This window comes from Lonchura striata, chromosome Z (genome assembly GCF_046129695.1).
Source record: "Lonchura striata isolate bLonStr1 chromosome Z, bLonStr1.mat, whole genome shotgun sequence".
NCBI classification, from domain to species: Eukaryota; Metazoa; Chordata; class Aves; order Passeriformes; family Estrildidae; genus Lonchura; species Lonchura striata.
In genome coordinates this window covers 47680031-47701947 of record NC_134642.1, presented here as the reverse complement: position 1 = coordinate 47701947, position 21917 = coordinate 47680031, and the positions used below count along the sequence as shown (strand labels likewise).

The 21917-nt window shown below is 39.5% G+C and overlaps 1 protein-coding gene across 3 annotated transcripts in view; it reads right to left on the bottom strand.

Moving 5' to 3' along the window:
• Window positions 1–2029: 2029 nt before the first annotated feature.
• The window catches only part of DGKQ (diacylglycerol kinase theta), an 82567-nt gene continuing 62679 nt past the window's right edge, over window positions 2030–21917 (bottom strand). Inside the window, exons 16-25 of one of the 3 annotated variants that reach the window (XM_031507460.2) lie at window positions 21577–21728; window positions 20070–20218; window positions 19332–19513; window positions 17763–17863; window positions 13464–13610; window positions 12184–12295; window positions 10651–10803; window positions 9455–9578; window positions 6930–6981; window positions 2030–4737 (exon numbers count right to left, since the gene is read on the bottom strand). In XM_031507460.2, coding sequence (XP_031363320.2) covers window positions 6953–6981; window positions 9455–9578; window positions 10651–10803; window positions 12184–12295; window positions 13464–13610; window positions 17763–17863; window positions 19332–19513; window positions 20070–20218; window positions 21577–21728 — 1149 coding nt within the window. In that variant the 3' untranslated portion in view covers window positions 2030–4737; window positions 6930–6952. Of the gene's footprint in view, window positions 9579–10650; window positions 10804–12183; window positions 12296–13463; window positions 13611–17762; window positions 17864–19331; window positions 19514–20069; window positions 20219–21576; window positions 21729–21917 lie in introns of all 3 variants that reach the window. The other 2 variants (XM_077790071.1, XM_031507459.2) reach the window with 2 other exon arrangements.

Sequence of the window (21917 nt, the reverse complement as noted above, 5' to 3'; positions counted from 1 at the left end):
ATCTGGCACAGACTCGAGGGCACTAGTCCAGCAGAGGTGCCAGTGCTTGCCTGTTAGAGTGGCTGTGGTAAACGATCACTGATTAACATCAAAAGTTGGCTGAGGGAAGCCCCGAAAGTGACAGAGCTTTTCCCTTCCTCATTTTCTGGTGTGGAGTGAGGTGTTGTCTGTGTGCAATCTCACTATGTGTATTTTCTGATGCCTACCCTGCGCCTGTCTCTGCCCCCAATTACAAGGGCCCTGCATTAAGTCACCAGGCTTCTGGTCAGAGCAGTTGTCTCTGCAGACTCTGTGCCTCATCTGTGCCGGCTGTTCTACCTCTCTAACCTGCCTATAGCCATTGTATTGCTCTTGGTTTTCCAACCCCTCTCTCTTTGTGATTTCCTAGTAGACTTTTAGGCTGTATTTCTTGGTTTCTAGAACTTGAAAGCCAGGTCCTGGATAGACCAATATAGTTTGGTGGCAGCTATAAGAGAAGTCTGGGCAAATTGTGAGGGACAGAGATTTGTTCAGGAGTGAATGCTGAGCCTTATTAGTTGATGAGAGACAAGGTTTTACCCATTTGTATTACTCATGTCAAGGCTGCTTGCCTGTAGGCGGACACCTGCACAGGCTAACTAACTAACTGCTCTGTCTGCATGGATTTATTCTCAAGATGCCAACGCTACCACTGCTGCGTGTTCCAGCATTTGGTTATTCAGCTCCAGCAGGAGGGGCCACAGGTCCTACTGATCACAGGTTCACAGCAAGAAAGCATCTAGTTTAGGGCCCAAAGCTGTCATCTGATTATCCATTTGATGTCCAAAATGATTCCATTAACCCTTAAGTTTAATTTCCATGTGACTTCATTATTTACCTAAAAGGTATTTTTTTTAGCTGTGCTTCAAAGAGTATTGTCTAACTGGTGGCTAAGTCCACACTGAAGTTACACTGGGATTTAACACTGTCCAGCCTATCTTTCCCATTGTCAGACACCAGTTCCCCTTGATGAGAAAATGGTATAGCCAGACTGCAAGGAACAACCCTGTATGGGCAGTTGTCAATTCCTCTTGCTATTCTCTCAGCCCAGAGGGCAGTGGTAAAATTAATTTCAGGTTTGGATGTTTTGTGTTTTTTTTCTTTTCTCTGAATGAAAGTCTGCTTCCTCTCTTTTCCCAGAACTGTAGCCCCAAACTGAATTTTTTCCATGTATGGATTTAAATGTAATTGTAGCTGCTTTAGAGCTTGTTGATTTGAAGTCCAGCAAGGAACGGTAAGGTTTTTCCAGAGGTTTCAGGACATAACCAAGGCCTCCCCAGTTCTGCAGTCAATTGTTGAACAGAGCAGGGGGATCCAATTTCTTATTGCCAGAAGCAAGGTTACTGCAGCAGGTATATCCCAAGTGCAGGTGTCCAGCTGAGTGACCCCTGCCCGCCCCCAGCCATGAAAGGCAGACATTAACCTCCAAGGAGGGGTGAGCTGTTCACCCACAGTGGGGCAGAGTTTCCACCTGGACCTGGCTCACTGGACAGCCCTTCCACTTGTCCCAGCTGAATCCCTCTAAGCCAAGGTCCATGAGGTCTGGTCTTGAGTTGTGCAGGCCAGGCCCACCACTGCTCACCTGAGCCAAGCACAAGGCTATGTGTGGGACTGAAAAACAGGTCATGTGTTTCTAGAGAAGGGCAACAGGGCTAAGAATTGTACAAAAATACATTGGAAAATCTGGATCATCATTAAAATAAGTCTGCGTGCATTAAAGTAAACGTGGTGCTATTACAGAGAGACTTAACCAATTACAGTGCTAACCATAGAAATAAGGATTCTAGAGGTGCTTCAATGTTGCAGGGATCAAACTTAGAATGTCATCTCACAAATGAAAACATTTGAAATCATACTGTTAAAACACAGCCACCCTTTCACAGGGCACGACCCAATCTCAAACAGCAAGGCTACAGAATTCCTATAAAAGCAGTGCCAGGTGAGATGAAGTATGCTTGTTTCTGCAAAAGTGTATTTCGCTATTTTTAAGCATAACTACTCCACAAGCATCCAGGGTAGAAGAGATGTTGTATTTGTTCACAGCAAATTCTAGTTACAGATCTCTAGAACTTGTAAATAATACTTAGAATACAATATTTCATATTAGTGCAAAATGTACAGTCAAACACAAAACACATTGCAAAATATACACAGAATTGTTCTAAGAACAGAACCCAAGGATGAACAGATATTTAAATATAAGAGAAAAGTCCATATTTTATAAATTACTTTTTTAAAAAATCTGTTAGTACACTAGGTATGTTTTTTGTATGCAAGTTACCACAATATAGTGATATGTCTCATTTGCAAGGCCGACACTGAGAAACAAGTTACATCATTAAAAGCTTGTTTTTGAGACCAATCCACAAGTAAATGTGTGATAACACATTACTGGTTTGAGGCACAGAGTGGGGAAACTGTTTTCAACCACTTTAATGCTTATACTTAGGCTGCTTTTTTTTTTTTCCCCTCTGAATTAGGCAAATGCACAAAGAATAAGCACTAGACAATAACTTGTCAGCTTACATTAGTTTATTGGGTCAGGATTATTTATTACTGCTGTATTAGAACATTCACAAGAAATGCTATGAGACACCTTAAGAATCTTGATAATAAAACAGCATTCATACAACTGTGTAAACTGGATTACTTTAATAACCAGAGGTGAAAAACAGTTACTTAAGCAATAGTTAAGTTATGATTTGAGAAGAATTAAGATGCCATCAGTTATTTTTAATTAGGAAAGATGCTGAAATCTATAGTGAATTACAAACTCTAATGCTTTGCATTCAAAGCAGAGATGTTGTCTTTCAATATTCAGAACTTGTAGCTTCAAGTACTGATTGCTGCTAGCTATACGTATCATTGCTAACTAAACTATCACAGGGATAACTTCCTTTGGGCATGTTGGAATGCTAGAGTTATACAGCTATTGCTATGCTACAGATCCCCAAATTTTGCTTTAAAATAGCAGTGAAGGCTTTATAAGCACCCAAGAATTACACAATAAATACTCAGTAATACTTCAAGCACCTCTTGCTACACAATTTGGCAAGGTAAGCAGCACTAAGACATGGATGCCATGGTGAGACATTTTGATTTGGGCATTCTTGATTTATGCCTGCCTGCCTTCAGAAAGCAAAAGAGCTTGTATGGCACACTGATGGTGAGAGAGGACTGTAAGTGCCAGACAGCCACCAGACTTACAACCTTTCTGCAGTCAAGTACAAGGGCAGGCTCTCTGCTCTTCAACCTGCAGTGATCTCTATGGGGATAAGTTCTGCCTTGTATGGCTGATGTTTATGTGGGGAGTTGCTGCCAGAGGTGTAACAGGGGATATGCACAATATAAATGAAGCCATATGTTCTGAAATTAGGTTGTCCCCTAAAAGAAATACTTGATCAGTGCAGAGTGACATGCTAAATGGGTATGCTGCCAGAAGAGCTCAGAGGGATAACTACACCAGTAACACTGCCCTATTAAAAAATACTTTGCTTTGGGATAGATCTTTAATATCTACAAATGTTTATTTCAAGACTTCAACTTTTTCAGCACTGATCTGCTATAAAACTGTCTCATAAATTATCTTCACAAAAAATAAAGTCACTCTTTCAGAAAACATGTTCAATATAACACAGTTGTATCAGTACAAATTCTGTCCTTTGAGTCCATGGTAGAGAAGCCATAACCCACACTGAAATCTCTCCAAAACAACATAACCAGGACTCTAAAACCAGAAGGCAACTATTTCATTAATTACCACAGTAAGCAGAAACAGTGCTTTCAAAAAACACAAAGAGTGCACCATTTCAGTGAACATGTATGGGTTTACAATCAATAGTCTCTGTCCTGTAAACATTGAAATTGCCACTCTAACTGCAGGTTAAGGTTAGTTATTTGCATTCATTTCAACACATATGATGCCTACACTGCTAAAAAAGAAACCACAACAAAACAAAACCATTAAATAGCAAAAGGAATGAAAGCTTTGCCTGGATGTCTCCTGAAACTTCTATGTGTCAAATCAGTAAGTGTTGACATTATAAATAAAATTTGAACATTTTATGCATTATAGAAGCAGTCTAGCAAAAGCTAAAACTTAGAATAGCAGCAAATTTGCTCAAAAACGCATACAAACGTCCAGTCAGTCAGCAATAAATACATTCTGCAATGTGAGAAGCCATCTCTATCCCCAAGCAGCCTTTCAAGGAGAACACAGTGTTAGACATGGATGGGGATCAGGAACACTGCAGCCAGAGAAACTCCTAAACAATTGTATTCTACAAACTTGTTCTCATTGTTATCTGAAAGTGCATCTTTGTATCTGTAGAATCATCCCCATATTTACAAAAGAAGTACAAACATTGCAATTTTGCCACACCCTAAGCCTATCTAACCTGTATTTTCTGTTAAGTGCAAAAAGTATAATGAAGTTATATGTACTCTGACGCATATAAGATCAAAGCCTGAAAATTAGGCAACTTTGTCCCTGGTGAATCCAAGGCAATTCAGTAGTTGCCATATTTTTGCTGCACAGCTGTTAGATGGCTAAAGTGGAAGCTGAAGTAGAAATTACAGAATAGTTCAAGCTAAACTCACAGAGCAGCATTCAGAGCAGGAACTCCATTCCGCCACTCTCCACACACATTCACCAGCACATGCTCATACCTTCATTACCAGTTTTGGTACAGAACTAGGTCCAAAAGGCAGGAGGGCAGCCTGGCAGAAAGAGGAAGATGTACAGTCACTTTGAAGATGGTAAGGAAGACTTATGGGGTGCAGACTGAAAAAGTATCTACTGCCAGTGCACAACTCCAATAAGCCCCCAGTACTGGTACTGGAATATGGACTGGAGACTATGCAAGACAGAGCATACCTACAGTCAGTACATTATTAAATACATATATAACCAAATCTGTTGTGTCTTCAATGTAAGCCCCTTTTAAGTATCACAACAGCTCCTCTTACCTTCTCCTCCCACAAAAAGAGGTTTGATTGGACAATGACATACATATGCCAACAGACTGCTACAGAATCACATGCATGAATAAATGCTGAGCAATTTGCAACAGCTGACATTCAGATAAAGTACATTATTTGCTCTAAAGACATGAAATCAGTACAATATTTGTAAGAGGGTAACTGCAAAGATTAACAACAATTGTCTGTAACAGTTTATTTAGTTTTGTTCCTTAGGTGAGTCTTGCAGTGACAGCTTCTTCCTAGTTTTTAAAATGCTACAATAGCCATTGCCACCAATTTTAGAAACACAGATACTTAACTAAAATCTAGAAACAGCATGCAGAGCTCCAACTGCATACATGCAGAAACTGTACTCTAAACACAGTTGTGCTTTCACTGTATTGCGATCATGTCTTGTTGGAAAGTACAAGTCATGTACTGTCTCATGTCCAAAGATCCAGAAGTGAGTGCTATCAAAATGCTGTAACAGGGCAAAAGCTGTATAATTAGGCACTGTGGAAGGAAGTACAATAAGGCATTTTCTTAAAGGGTGTGTGCACATGTATGTAAACACATGTGTGTACACATATATAAACAAAAGGTTTTGGCAAAATAACCCTTTCATCTAAAAATCAATGCAGTGAAAACACCAGCAATTTAAACTGTACAAATCAAGGGTAAAAGCCATGAGGAAAAAAGCAGCAAATTTTCTGAAGTAGCACCCATATCCCAGGGATGAGCTTTTGAATTTTGGTTCTACTAATTAAAGGCAGAGGCAATGCATTTATCCATGAAAATATATTTTAACCAACTGATCACCTACACTAATCTGCAACACTGTGGTATTTGAAAGGAACTAGAGTTTTCAGGACTCTTCTTTCCCCAGTGCTGGCAATGCCTAAGTAGGACACTAGTAAAAGGTCAGGAGAGGGTACCTCAGCAGGAGAGATGCTAGTTGTGCTGTTTGTGCCTGACATGGTTTATAGGCAAGGTAAAAAGGCATTGGAGAGAGGATGAAAGAGTGTGCTCAGGATAGCAAATATCCTACATCTCTTCACTGTCCACAGTTACAGCTCCTGGTCCTACGTCACTGATGTTACTTAACACTTGTCTTGACAGAACTGAGCCTCTTCCCCAACACTTTTGTTGCTGCATTATTTAAAGTACTTGGCCATGTGACCACTAGGCTCTCACACAATACTACTCAAACAGTCAGTATGAAGAATCATTATCTGCCCATTGTCACATAAATTATACTGCATTTTTATGTTCAGTGAAAAGGCTAAGTCTAAACGTTTAATATTAACTGCAAAGAGTTATCCCTTCCCTTCATGCAGGCCTTGCATACCATGGAAGAAAATCCTAGGCCTTCTCAGACACCATATTAAATGAAAATGTGAGAAAAAAATACACACACACATACATATATTCTTGATATAATGGCCTTTACAGAATCTGAAACTAGAACATCTTAATAGAGGGTTTAATTAGTGGGTTTCTCCTTTTAAAAGCTTTACAGGGCGTTTCCTATCTCAATTGAATCTATTTTGTCATCAAAACACATTAAGCATCATCTTTTGATGCACAGAGGCCTTATATACTAAGTGTTTTTCCTAAACTATGTTTTCATTCCCGTGTGGCACTCATCTGCTCAAATACATAGCAGTTGGTTTTTGGGAAAAAAAGAAAAAGGAACAAAACTCAAAGTCTTCTTGCCCTCCACCAGGATGCCCTCTGGAAGCTGGGAAGAGATTACACTCATAATTCAGAGTCACTTTGCTAACATGAGGCTATCCCAAAACAGGCTTTTACAGAGTTCCAGGGATGGGAAATATCCACAAAGAGTAAGCCACAACAAGGGGTCCTCTATTAAAATACTGTGACCTGGGAGTTCCGTGTTATTTCAGACAACAGATACAGAGCAAAAGGAGAGACAAACAGGTTCTTACCAAGCCAAGAACTTGAAACACTGTCAGCTACATGATGCAGGATTATATATACCTGGAGAAATAGTAAGACAGCCTTATTTATTTGGGCTGCAGAAGACAGTCAGTACCAGAAATCTTAAAATTTATGCATGTTTTCTGTTATAAAAAGCCCAGGTTCCACTACTGAGTCAGCAACTGGAAAGCAGACCACACATTCATTCTGCTATTGCAAGGATACAAAGCAGCTTCTCTCTCTCTTTCTTGTCAATTATGAAGCAGCAGCCTGTTCCAGACTTCCTCTCTAATTTGTGAGCTTCATTTGGAGAGTGCACATCCTGAAATACAATACTTGATCCTCCCTACCTGTAATGCTGGTACCAGGATGCCAGAAGACGTCCAGCTGACCCCTCATGCCCAGGTTCTAAAGAAGACAACCCTGTCTTTGATGATCAGGAAGACAAGGCTTTTAGCTCTATCCAAACTATTTCCTTCATAGCATGAATCCAGTTTTCATGTTCAATGAAAGTGAAGTTGTAGTCCACACTGTGGGACCGGAAGAACATCCCCAAATTTAAATTAGGAATTTAAACAATTAAGAAAATGTTTCACTGAAAGCAGGAGTAACTTCTCCAACTGCGTCTCTTCCAGAAAACTGAGAAGGAATCACCAGATTGAAAGGAGAAGGTTCAGGCATCTGCCATTTTTCCATAGCTGTTTTGTCTCTCTTTATAGCTTTAGCTGCATCATTCTATTACTACAGATGACATTCACACCCTCATTGCACCATGACTAAAAAGCACAAAGCACATGTATTGGTCAGCTGTTGCTGAAGCCGTCACAGTGCTAGGAGTACAGACTCATCAACAAGACCCAGGAAGAACTGCCTCAGTAACTGGTTCCATCACAAAACAGCTTTTGCATATTTCAAAGTTACACTTAAGTCCCCCAAAGCGCTAGAGATGTTTTTCTAGACACACTGGCAAGAGAAATGCTCCTAAGGCTAACACTCAAGTGATAAATTCATGCCACCCACAGTTGAAATAGTTATTACTGTGCAACAGAGGACAAGTAAGCACACCATATGGCTAAGATGGCTCTAGCCAACATGGCTTAAGCAGCTCCAAGCAGCAGATGCAGAGAAGTGGTAAAATCTTGCAGGCCTCAACTCCCACCCACAAGTGGCTCACAGAGCCCTTTGTGTATGATGTTGACCCAAAAGTGAAAGGTTCAGTTCCTGGGAAACTATGGTGAGATGAGACAGCAGAGATGAGTGAAGAAGAACATGACTATAGCCATGGACAGCAGATCTGGATGGTGTATGGCAGGACCAGCACAGCTGCTCCAGCACAAACCTGTAAAAGTACTGGATCGCCACAGCTTCAGCAGATGGGTAAACACAGAGAGGTGGTCTGGGCCTCACAGGAACTGACGGAGAAACAGCCTCTGAAGAGCACACACTCATCCAAGTGAGAAAAGACAGTCACTGTGTCCCTGGGCACACACCTAGTAACACCCACAAAGACTTGAGAAGACTAACAAGGTAAGTGAATTTTCATTATGACTCTTACAATCCCAGTTATTTGAAGCCTAGATGCTAAGGCTCCTCAGTAAAGCTATGCTGTACATCAGTTTAGCTCTAACAGATGACCGTGCTTACTTAATTGAACACTAAGTGGTACTTCTTTTAATCTAATTAATGATGATTCTTGAGCTTGCTGTTATGTAACAATCCAAATTCATGAAAATGAAACAACACGAGTAGCGTCAAGACAAAAGAGTCTGGTGTCAAAGATAATGGTTTCAGTGGTAAAAAAGAATGGGTATAACATACTACTGCCTTGGCTATTCCTGTTCCTTTTTTATTTTGAGAGTTGTAGCTGATGAAATTCAAATGTCTTTTAAAACTGGTTTTGGCTGAATAATGAGAAACTAAGCTACAGTTGAAAAATTGCTCTACAGGCTGTTTCCCCTTCATTCATGCTGTCCAAATACTGTTGAAGTAAATGCTCCGAAATATTTTGATTCAACTGTTCTAGCACTTTCTTTTTTCCCAGTACATTGAGATCCTTTTACAAAAATAACCTCTCTTGTGTTTTGTGTTTTTCTCTTTACACTTGTACTGTTTCAGCTGTGCTATTTGGACTGACCTAAGGAGCTCTCAGCAGCTCATGTTTTTTCCTTTTTTTTTTTGGTTAGGATGTCATTGTGAGCGTTTTCAGTAATAGAACAAATAAAAATATCTATGGAATGATTTTCTTTAAGAATGAACTGGGAGGATGGAAGGATTTTTTTGTGAAGGCAAATGCAGAAATCTCAGCGTCTTGGAATCTGTGTTTGGCTGCAAAACAGCTTACAGAAGAGCAACCCCAAGTAAACATTTCAGATGAGACAAGTGGTACATAATAGTTATTTGTGACAATGAGGTACTATCTTTGAAAGACAAAGAAGAACCCAGTACTATCAAAATGTAATGAAAGGCATGCTCATAGGCAACACTCTTCACAACTTGTCTGCGCTCGGTTTTACTGGACCAGGGTGGTATCTACCATAGGCATGAACACAGGTCTCCCCTTTGCGTCCTCCTTCAGAGACTGACGTGCTGTCCACTTTCATCTCTTTCAGGCTTCCAGTTTTTTTCTGCTTCTGCTTGGATTTTTTCAACATATGGACCTAAAATTGAAAAATTTAAAAGACAGTGAGTATTAAAATATTTGTAGTCATCAATTGGCTGATCTAAAGCAACGAACTAATAACAAAGAGAAAAGCTGAACTGCAACAGAAAAACATATAAATACACAACTATCTGGTGCACCTATCCTTGTAAAGCCAGAGGATTTACTGATTTTTTTACAAACACATATACACATTATGTATATATATGTGTGCATATACATTCCTGTACATACATATATATAGATACATACCCATATATACAGATAGCTAGACAGTAACCTGGGAGAAGAAGAAGAAATGTTTCTCACTGAAGGACAAGTTAGGTTTGCTCTCTTTCCCTCCCACTTTTTCTCATGAAAAGAACAAAGTTTTAATATATACTGAAACTTTGAGATATGACCTTCTCTTTCACTTCTCCTCAGCAAGGGCAATTGTTCTGGTAGCCCTCCTAGTACAACTGCTATAGCAGCATGTGTCTGTGAGTTGAAAAGGCATCCCAAAGGTAGCAGGCAAATGTGCAGACTGGTGTGCACCACAGTCACCTACTGCAAAATGTTTATTTCACAATTTCAAAGTCAATAGCGAAGTTAAATTCTTAGGGAGCTGATGCTGTCTTTTATGTACACACCGAGATAATCAAGAAAAAACAGACACTGATTACCCAAGTCTTTTTCACAGGCCTGGCTCCTCTAATTTTTTTCCATTGCTACTACTGTCTGACAGACCTTCCCTTCTCCAGCAGACTGATTCCTACCTTGCATACTGCATTACTACCATGGCCTTTTAACTGCGCTGCTTCAAGAAAAGCAACGCTACCTGCAGATCTCAATACAGAGGAAAAACTGGATCACTAGGCCAAAGCTCAGGGACTATTTTATTAAACATGAGCTTCATCTGAGCCACTGTAGAGAGCTCTCAAACTGTCCTCTTTAGAAATTGCTGTGTCAGTTACCACACAGTGCTAAGCAGCTCCCTTAGGGTTAAGCATGAGAACAGACAAGAAATATAATATGGTAACATCCAGTGCAGGGACAAAGTCAAATTTCTAAGAGAAACCTACACCCAGTACCTTTGGTCCTGCTGCAGAAATTATAATCTGGCCAGGGGCCTGAATCCAGGGCTCTCCATCAACTTGTACTGGAATTGGCTTTAGGAGCGTTACACGGAAATATGAGCCTTGAGCTATGCGGATTCCTGATCGAAAACCACCTTGGACTTGACCCTGTTAGGGAATAAAAGCCAGGATATCAATTACTCCAACTAACAAGAAGTACAAACACTAGCTGCAATTAAACTGGGTGGATATTATTTTATTTTCACCTGACATTTTAAGATTCAGCTAAAAAACTGCTTAGGTAAAACTAGGGTGCCTTTCCTGGCCCAGCATTAATTATTTCAGCTAGTCCAGGAAGAAGAACTCCCCTGCAGGCTGTGGGAGGCAAAACAACTCCCAAAGCAAAGCTGTACACAAAGGTTGGCCAAGGAGCCAACTCACAAAGGTCTTGTTTGCTTTTGCTTCTCCCTCTGTAACACACTAAATACTTCTAAAAACACGTAATTATACACATAGACTTCGGCACATGCAAAATTCCAAAGTCTAAAAGCAGTTTATTAATCAGAGAGAGTTCTTCCAAACTCAACTCCAAATGTGGAAGTAAAAACCTTAATATCACAAATCCAAAGCACAGGTTTGTTAACATTTATACTCCAAAACTGCTTCTACTTTCACAAAAGATTTAAGGATCTCTACCAAAACAACTCTTTAGTGTATTTTAGAAGATCCAAATTACAAAATAAAGTTGATCAACAACAAAGATTGAGCTCCATGAAATTTAAGCTCCATTTTTGGTGGTTTTATGGATTAGTTGTTTCTAGTTACCTGACCACATATACTTTTTCAGCAGCAGATTTCTTTATAGAGTGGTAAGATATGAAGACAGAAATAACCTACCATCCCACAGGACTGAGTTACTAATAGCAAACCATTGTAAAAATGTGCAATGCATGAAGGAATTAAAAAAGAATTGCATAAGTTGAGTCATAATATTCTCTGCAGAACAGCATACCACCTGCTTGATGTAGCATTCAAATCAAGAGCAGCAGGTATCAAATTTTTAGTGATGTGTTAGAAAGCCTGTGGCAGATAACTGTAAAGCAACCTGTCTTGATGGAATCTCCACCGTGATTCTGATGAGGTACAACAAGACTTTTCACAAATACACTAGGTGAAGGGTGCGTGTTTTTGTAATATTAGAATAAAATCTTGTTTTCATCCCATGAACCATTCCATTTGGACACTGATACCTGTTATGACAAAGCTAGTGCATTCCACAATACATACATATATTTGTATTTTATATATACAAATGTATTACTTTTTATATATATATGCACATATGTATGTTTCTCTACTTGGTTCAAAGTCTATTTAAGTCATTAAATATTTCCCCATGGATTTTTAACAAGTTCTCAATTCCTATTACTTCTTCTCACCCAACCTTAACAAATCGGCATAATTGCACTTGCAATGCACTGTTTGTCACATAAATAAGCCTGTCCCACAAAATATGTTTCTTCTATGCTTACTGGGATGCCAACTCACCATGTGAACGACGCCAGTCACACCAACCACTTCTAGCAGGCCATCATCGATGCGCGGCTTCTCAAAGCGGTTGTCACTTTCAGACCCCCAGAGGTCAGCCCCAGAGCCCCAGCTGTGTGGAGAGCACACCAGTGACCACCTGTGGTCTGCCCCTAGAGACCGCCCTGGTGCCCTGCTATGGGTGGCTGGCTTCTCAGACTTCAAAAGATACACACTCTGCTCCCCCACCAGCTGGAGGGAGTAGTTTTCCTGCATTGTAAAAGCCTGAACTCTTTTTCTAAAATCTGAAAGAATTTTTATCAGATCTTTTAGTAGTAAAAGGAGCAAAGTAAATAGTTTCAGTTGGAAAGAAAAGGTGTAAACAGGAAGAAGGTAACTCTGTAGAGTTTTAGTTTGCTGGGAAATACAGGTTACAGCTAAACTAACCCTTAATTTTCAAGATTAAAGAACTTAGCATAGCTCTTAATCATCTTGATAGTATTAGTGGAAGTTACCGAAGAGAAACTAAAGCTAAAACAGTTATCAAGATTTCATTCTTGTACCTGGCCAAAAGCACCTGTAGTTAGGCAGATACTCATGCACTTCAGTTCTCTGAAATGCTTCTGACAATTTAAACCATGCTGCTTTTTGTGCAGTACTGACCCTTCCCACTCAAATCACTTGCTTTTTGTTTTGGCTACATGAACTACTCATCACTTAATTGGGATCTTTTCTTCTTCACAGCTCTCATGTGCAATATCTGTGTATGTGTAAAAACGAGTATTTGAATAAAACATTGTGACTGAAATGCAAAGAGATACAGGTTGTTTAAGACAAGATGGTACTTGAAAAAATAATAGGATGGCAGGACTAATTACCTGCTCGTTTTGTGCAAACAAAAATCCTACCTCTATCAACATCACATCTGAGGAAGCCAGATCTCCTATGGAATTACACAACAGTTACTCTAGCCCCTTGCAGGTGTCAAGGAAGCACTCATAGGCCTGTAAAGGTATCTGAACTGTGGTCTTCCATGGCTACCCAGGTAGCATCACACACTCCGTGTATATTGACCAGTCGCCTGTAGGACCTGGCCAGTGTTTGACAGTTGAAATCCATCTGGTCTTCACTGCAGGAACTGCTTAGGTACATGGTCCCCAGCATGTCAGAAAGTGTGTGCAGGTCGATTGTCACTGATCCTGTTACCTAACCATCTGGCATTTGATGCTCAAATACCAAGCAGCAATTCTACACACACAGTCTAGCATGCACCTACAAGGGATCCTTCCTCTTCTTTTTACCTGGGTATATTAATAAAGATGAGTCCTTCTATACTTGGTAACTCCACCTCATGCTGGTCCACTTGCAGCTTTATGTCCTTGTGAAGGTTTCTAGTGTGACTTATCTTCTGCAGTCCAACTTTCACATAAACTCCCTTGTTGTGAAACCTACGAGCAGACAAGGATCTCGTAACTAAAAGGTAAGGCCAAGCATAGCACTCTTCCCTGTATGTATACCACTGTTGTCCTCTAGCAGATATATTTAAAGAGTTTTTCAATTAAAACCCATTTCAAATTCTTCTAGCATTACTGCATAAAAACAAAGCATAAACCATGAACTGCTACTTTACATACCTTTACTTAAGGGATGATTCTGCTGTTGAGGCATGTGTAGATTGTGCAATTTTATGACATAAAAATTGTCCGTTCTTGAAGCATTGCCTGAATACAATGCCTCTTTGAAATGTAAACTCCTGGCTTGGAAGATTACATTTTTAATTAAGACTTAGAGGTCATCATGACCAATTTTGAATTGTTTTCTCAAGTAATGCTACAATACTTATGGCAAAAAAACATTTGAAAATCTTTGCTTTACACATTCTTAATTAATTTGAAATGTACTTAGCAGCAGAAACTTAAAACAGGCTTAGTAATCTCAACTTGTGACAGAGCTCTAACATATCTAATTTTAGAATGAAAAAGATGAGGAAGATTTTTATGGCATCCCTAGAAATGGCAAAATATTTTAAGAATAAGATAAACAAAAGATAGTTAAACACACAGGCTATTTTCTTCTATAATGGAAACCTTTGGATACATGGCCTTCAGGGCAGCCTTAAAATAAAAAGCATAAATTTCCATTATTTTACCCTACTAGTACATGGGTGTCATTGCAATTCAACTCTGCGAAATCTTTCTAGCATTACATCTAAATACTGTAGACATTAACGTGGTAAAGACAGCCAATGCAGGTTACAGCCAAATCTTCAGACAGAGACTTTACAGACTTGTCAGTTATCTTAAATTACTACACTGGAAATTATTAGTCCTATGTCCTAACAGCTTAAAATAGCATCAAATTAAAGGTACCTCATGTAACACCATTTAATATACACTTCCGCTCCATGCAAGATGTGTCTATGCTAAGACAGCTTTTGTCTAATTTGGATACAACTGAAAAATACTGGACTATCAGTAGGAAACACAACACTTCCAGTATCCTCAAGAAATATTCATTTTTGTTGCATGAAGAAGGAAGCCTTCAGAAACTGAAAGAATACTTCACAGTGCCGTAACTGCAGAACAGCTATATATCTCTCTAAAATAAGTCTAAACTTGCATTAAATGGTGCAAAATATTCTCTCAAACCTTGCATTTAGGAAATTGCTTGCCACAGCAATCTCCTACCATTTTGGATGGTACAAGCAAGATGTGATCTCTTCTGTAGTATGCAATCCTAAAGACTGCTCCAGGATCCCCTGGGAATGGCTTGGATGAAGAGCCAGATGCCTCGCCAGCAAGTTCACTGATAACACAAAGCTGGGAGGAGTGGTTGATACCCCAGACAGCTCTGCAGCTGTTCAAAGAGACTTTGACAGGCTGGAGAGATGGGCAGAGAGAAATTCAACAAGAAGCAAAGGCAGAGTCCTGCACCTAGGAGAAATAATCCCATGAACCAGCACAGGCTGGGGGCAATCTGCTGGAAGGCAGCTCTGAGGAGAAGGACCTGGGGGTCCTGGTGAACCACTAGCTGTCCATGTCCATGTGTCCTAGGGGCCAAGAGGCCATTTGGATCCTGGGTGTATTAGGAAGAGCATCACCTGCAGGTTGAGGGAGGTGATCCTACCCCTCTGCTCAGCCCTGGTGAGGTACATCTTCAGTCTGTGCCCAGTTTTGGGCTCCTCAGTACAAGAGAGACATGAATCTCCTGGAGTGGGGCCACAAAGATTATTAAGGGACTGGAACATCTCTTTAACCAGGAAAAGCTGAGGGAGTTGGGCCTGTTCAGCCTCCAGAAGAGAGGGAACCCTATCGATGTCTGTAAGTAACTAAAGGGACAGTGCCAAGAAGAGGGAGCTGGGCAGCAAGTAAGTACAAGAGGCAATGGGTAGAAACTGATGCACAGAAGTTCAACCTGAACATGAGGAACAATTTCTTTACTGTGTGGGTAACTGAGCACTGGAACAGATTGCACAGAGAGGGTGTGGAGTCTCCCTCACTGGAGATATTCAGGAAGCATCTGGAATGCAATCCTGTGCCAAGTGCTCTGGGACGACCCTGCTTGAGCAGGGAGGTGGGAGAAGACAACCACTGTAATCTCTTCCAATCTGACCCACTCTGTGATTCCGTGAATGAAGGACGATGCCCTGTCATTATATTTTACACTGTTAAAAAAACCTCATATAGTTTGGCACTCCCCAATGCAAAAAACATCACTGTCACAATACACACTATTTTTATCTGCCCTGCAATGCAAGATCAGCATTGAATTCCTGCAGGGGTGTTATCACTGCACTTTGAGCTGTTAGCTAAAGGTAAGCAGTCCAGAGCATAAAAAAGAGACTACTGAGTGAGGCAAGAGAGCACACAGCTTTTGGAACATTTATCAGTTTAAGGTCTTGCTTCAGAAGAGCACTCAAGCCCATATTTCTTCCAAGGACTACCTGCAATTTCTGTTGCCACAACCCAAAACTTCCTGTTCAGCACTCAAGAATAGCCAGTTCGCCTGCCAGCAGCTGCTGCATCTTGCATTAAGTAGATACCATCTTTAGTTAATTTACAAGAAATGATTAAAAATATTACTGATATTACTGAAAAGAGTGTGCACTTGCTTATGATGGGGAAGCATAAATTCAACTATTTTAGCAGTCATTTTCACAGGCAGTCAAAGTAAATAGTATGTGTCAGCACTGTTAGCATGAACAAGCTTTTGGCTTCTGCAAAAATACACCTCAGTATCAATTCATTATTTCATGTTTCCTTTTCAGAAGTACATAGCCCTTTAGATTTGGGGAAAAGAAATTAATTATTAATTATAGTCCTTCAAGTCATCCTGAAAGAATGATACCAAGACATTGTCCACTGCACTATGGGTGCTGCACACTTGGAAATAATTGAGATGAAGATGACAGGGATTAAAAGCACATAGGGCAATAACAATCGAAGCATATCCCTTAAATGCAGAGGCAATAAGAAGACAATGCATATTTTGAAGTGCTGCAGCTTTGCAAATATGGAGTAGTATATTTTGAAGAAAGAATTAACATAACTTATACATTTTATTAACTGCACAAGTCCATCTAGAAAAGTTTCACCTACTAGAATGGACGCTGCCACGCACAAACTTATTGCCTGATTTTCTACCTATGATGCTGTCAGTCAAGCATATTGAAAATGCAAACCAGTGGCTAACAGCTACTTATGTACCAGGAGCCACCTATATTTACATAAACTGTATTAGTCAGTTTTTAAGAAAAACACCATGGGCAGTGCCTGTAATGATAGGCAGAACACTACAAGATAGGTTGGATTAAACATCATTGCACTCATAACCGGTCAGAGAATATTTTTAATAGTTCCAGTTTGAACACTACATAGTTGTAACTGGCTGTAACTCTGGCAACCAAGAGACAATTTAGAAGGCATTTAATCACAAACATATGGGAAAGCAAACAAAACCTGTTTCTATAAAGAGTTACTGATTAATTACACAGACATGATTTCTTTTGCTCATCAATTTCAGGAATTATGGGAAGAAGAAAAAGTCCCATTACTGGTTGATGTGCATGCCAGAGAGGAGGAAGGTCTCTGTCAACACATTTTTAATAACATTTTCACTTGAGATGCAGAGAGTTTTTTATCCTTAATACCAGCATGCAGGTGTTGCAACGGCACTAGGCAAAACTGGAAAAGGTATAGTCAAAGTTGCGAATACTTTTGAACAGTGGTTATTGTTCATGTAGCAGCACTACCCTCACTCTTACTAAAGGCTTTGAGATATTTCCACTATCTCAAAATTTCACTGAACTCAACAATGCAGCTATTGGCAACTAAGAATACTGAATAAAAATGACATGGCTTCTAAAACTGCTTTGGTGCTCTCTCGGTAAAGGAAAAGAACCCTAAACCATACCCAAACCAACAAAACGCAGGAATTCTGTGTCTGTGGCTTCCTGGCTAGCTTAATTCCTCCTTGTCCCACCTGTGCCACAAGCAATATTAGCAGATACCTGTAGCATTTAAGATTATCATTTGTAGTGTAAATTAGAAGTAATGCAATACAGGAGAGCTGACCTTCATACCTAGATTCCCCAGGATTACCTGCTATTAAATTTCCCTGGTTCTTCTTCTCTAGCATGATGAAAGTCCAAGCTCAACTCTGCATCAATGCCAAGACCACAGTAATTGTTCATCTGTACAATCTGACCAAAAGGAAAAAAAAGTATCATTTCCTGCTTATACTTATAAATGAAAAATCAAGACGTTCCAAAGTTTTTCAACAAAAGCAAGCTTTGCAGATGATTCTTCCAAATCACTTGCATCTTGACAGATTCTAAAAAACATTTTCCAGAAACACTGCACTAAAAATAAAGCCACATGAACAACTGTTGACATGCTTAGTCATTATTTCCAAAGTATCAGAAACTTCAAAATTTAATATTTTAATTAAAAATAACAAGCATAATGAGGCAGAAATAAAAAAAAAATACAGAAATGAAACCAAGTCAACCTCTCAAAGCAATTCTATGCAGTAAATTCACAAGCTGCTGAACACTAATGCCCCTATTATTTTTGGCATCAGTCATGGATTTATATTACATCATAGTGAAGATACTCTTACTCTCTTACTTACTTTGGAAGGTGACCAGTTTATACGAGATTAATGAACAATTTGACTTCACCTACTCAGCTGCATTTTAACTAGCTCCCTATATGCCAGCCTCAAGTTTCTACAGATTTCAACCATTTCTTCCATTAAATCTTTCTTTGCATGCCAGTTAATTCTATAACTTTTATCCTAGGCCTCCTCTCTCATCCTTCACCTTTAAAAAGCAGATGGGATAAAAGACCCTGTCTCTACCAAGCGAAAAATAGCTGGAACCTGAGCATCTTAAATTCTCCAATTGACTCATAATGCCTAGAATTTTCCAGTGACCAGACTAAAATCTTGGACAACTGCTACCATTGAGATGATTTCCTACTTTTTTTTTTTTGCAAGCTCCTTATCCAATTTCTTCCTTTCATCTGAAAAGAGACTGAACTAGGATTCCCATAGAGCTCCAAAGTCACCATCTACAATAAATATTTTTATTTTCCTAAACAGAAACAAGCTCATATGAACCAAGTGACAGCGGCTTTCACCCAAAAAAAAAAAAAAGCAGACAACAGATGGCACATATACAGACACACAATAGCAGTAAGATGATGGAAGGATTTACTTCCTGTATATGCTACCAACTCCTAGTAATTTCTTAAACTGTGAAAGAAAAGATGAGAGTACCTCTTGGGGAAGGGAATGTTTTTTGGTTGACAATCCAGTTTTACAAGTGTGTTTTGGCATTTCTTCCCAAGCCTTTTCTTATTTGAGAAATCATTTGCTTTCCAGCTGAAGCAAATAGGAATGCCATCGCCATGTGAATATTTTCATTAATCCTCTATCAGATGCTTTTTGCTAAATAGCTACAAAAGCTGCTCTGCAGTCAACCAGCCCTGCCAGAACCAAAACATAGGTCCAGACATGTGCTGTATTCACTAGGAAACAGCTCAGTAAGTCCCAAGCACAACGACAAGTGAGCAGTAAAAATTAAATTATGTTAATACCCATCTTCTTTGTGATTTTCACTAGAGCAACAGTTCCTAAGAATCACATCCAAATGGTGCTTAGCTCACCTTGGGAGGCTCAGGTTCTGCAATGCCATTTTCTGCACCTTCAGCTGGCTCTTCTGCATCCAAAAGGATAGTCCAGCGATCCATGAGAACATCATCCGCCTCATCCACAGAAACCAAAATGGAGTATGGGTCCTCCCCACTGTAGCCAGCTCCCCAGCGCAAGACCCTCCCCAAGTCATTACCTGGGCAACATGAAGAACACCAAAACATGATCGTGTTTCATAATTGGTGCATCAGCCCTGTTTTACAAATCATACTGCACTAAGGTGCTCCAATCAAATCACAGAATTCATTTGTTTGGAAGGAAGAGCTAACTAAAAAAAAAAGAATCTAAGGATTCTTTTGTGTTTAGAATCTAAGGATTCTAAATGTGTTGTGTCTGCACAATGTGCTTACCATTGCATACAGACACTGGAGTGTTTCCACAAAAAAGTGGTAGAAAAGCCTGTTGTGGAGTTGAGACGCCAGTCATCAGGAGGAGGGTATTTTGCCCTCCCAACTCCTGCCCACTCACCCACACACATATTAACACTCCTGATGCTTGTTTCTCCTGATGCTGTTTTTCTGAAAGTACGACTGACATTTTCTTGTAAAGGTGATACTGTGATTTACTTTCCAGCACCAGCCAGAACTGAATCTCATGGAATCTTAGCTGCAAAACTGAGTCCTGTGTCAGACAAAGACAAAACTTTCCAGAGGGCTTCTGTGCTCAGCTTCTGTTCTTACTGTGATTCTCACCTGTTCCTAAAGGTAAGATGGCAACTGAGGGCTCTGAGCACACCAGCTTGTGCCTGATCTCCTCGAGGGCACCAAGGACCCAGCCAACGGTGCCATCCCCTCCACACACCAGCACTCGAAAGGAGGGGACTTTGGAGAACGTGTGAAACCTCCATTGTGAAGCAAAGCACAGGGGAAAAGAAAAGTTACAATGGAATATAGGAAATGCAAATCCCAATATACTATTTAAAATAACATGGTATTATTGATTTCTGCCCAAGCCCCTTTACCATCAGTTTCTGGATCAAATTCAACAAAATTAATAGAAAAATATGAAGTTGTAGATAAAGATGATTTTAGAATGAGTGAAAAACCATATTCCTCTATGATTCTTCACAGACATTCTGTAAATGGTTAATCACTTCCTTTTTAAAGGGGACAGAGACATAACTAGACATAATTTCAATGTGAACATCTGTAACTCTCTAAATCCTAGAGGAGATGTTGATTATGGGTGGTGTTTTCGTACTTAGTCATAGGTATCACAGTACATTTTCTTCTTCATAATACTGTTTTCCTTGTGATGCTTATCTTTTGTGGCTTTTCATCCTACATACCAACATATCATGCAAAATAATTGTTATTTCCCATTGGACAAGAAGCAATGAACAAGTGGGAGCATTTTGCCATAAAGCTACAGAAAGATTCCAAAGCCAAAACAAAATGAACTCCTTACTGAACTTGCAACTTGAAGTGCATTAAAAAGAAAACAGAATTATACAGTTCTGACAGGATAATTAGTTTGTGTAGCTTGTTTATCTTGTCTCCTACATAAGCTGCATTTTTCCCACAAAGCTTTTGTTCTGAAGATCTTGTCATGACAAGTTTTTTACTAAAGTAGTAGTGAAGGAATGAGGAATAGGCTACAACCATCACTTTGTTTTATAAAGCTGTAACAAAGTGGGGTTCATTAAATCAAGTCATCAGTTCCTGTCTTCCTACAAGCACATTATGTTCTGTTCCTTGTAGAAATGTTGCAGCTGTGATCAGGCAAACTCTGCTAATTCTACAACTGTGGCCAAGTTTCAGGAGTCAAAATAGAAAATTTTATTGTACGTTCCTGGCAGTTCCCATGAAACATCAGAAGAAATAAAAGCAAAAATCCACCCTCATCAAGAAATGTTACACTTCTCTTTCCATCTCTATTCGATTATAAAATCTATTTATTTTCAATAATTATTAAATATGTGCTACTATAAAGTGCATATATGACTTTCCCAGGGCCAGACTCTGCTAGATTTGACAGAAGTATATATATCAGGAACTACTCTATTCTTTTTCTTTAGACAATTACAAAGTTTAAATATGTTCTCACAATAAGAACAGTCAGAAGGAAATGATCACTGCCCTCATCTTCAGGCACAGAACAGAAGCAATTTAGATCTTCAAAATAAAGGAATCTAGTTATCCTTTAAAAAAACATAACAAAACAATGTAAATAAAAAAAAAATTATACATGATGACTTACCCAGGTAGTGGGCCCCCATTGGTAAGTTCAAAGACTTGATGTGGGTTTAACAATTTTCTAAAACTGTACAGTAGATCCCGACCTTTTAGACCACCACTTTTTGGATTCACAAATACAAGAAGTGGGCAACAATTCTGTGGTATCTTGGAAGCCTGAAAGAAAACAGGAAAAAGGATAAGTCAATGCCATGAAAAGGCAGGAAAATTCTGCATCTCAGAAATATTATCTGATGCTTTCTTGATGCCTACTAAAAAAAAATCCAGATTCTATAAATAAAAAGATTCAATGTCCAGCCAATGGACAGGTTAGCTGCTGATCTTGCTTCCCTAGGAATTGAAGGT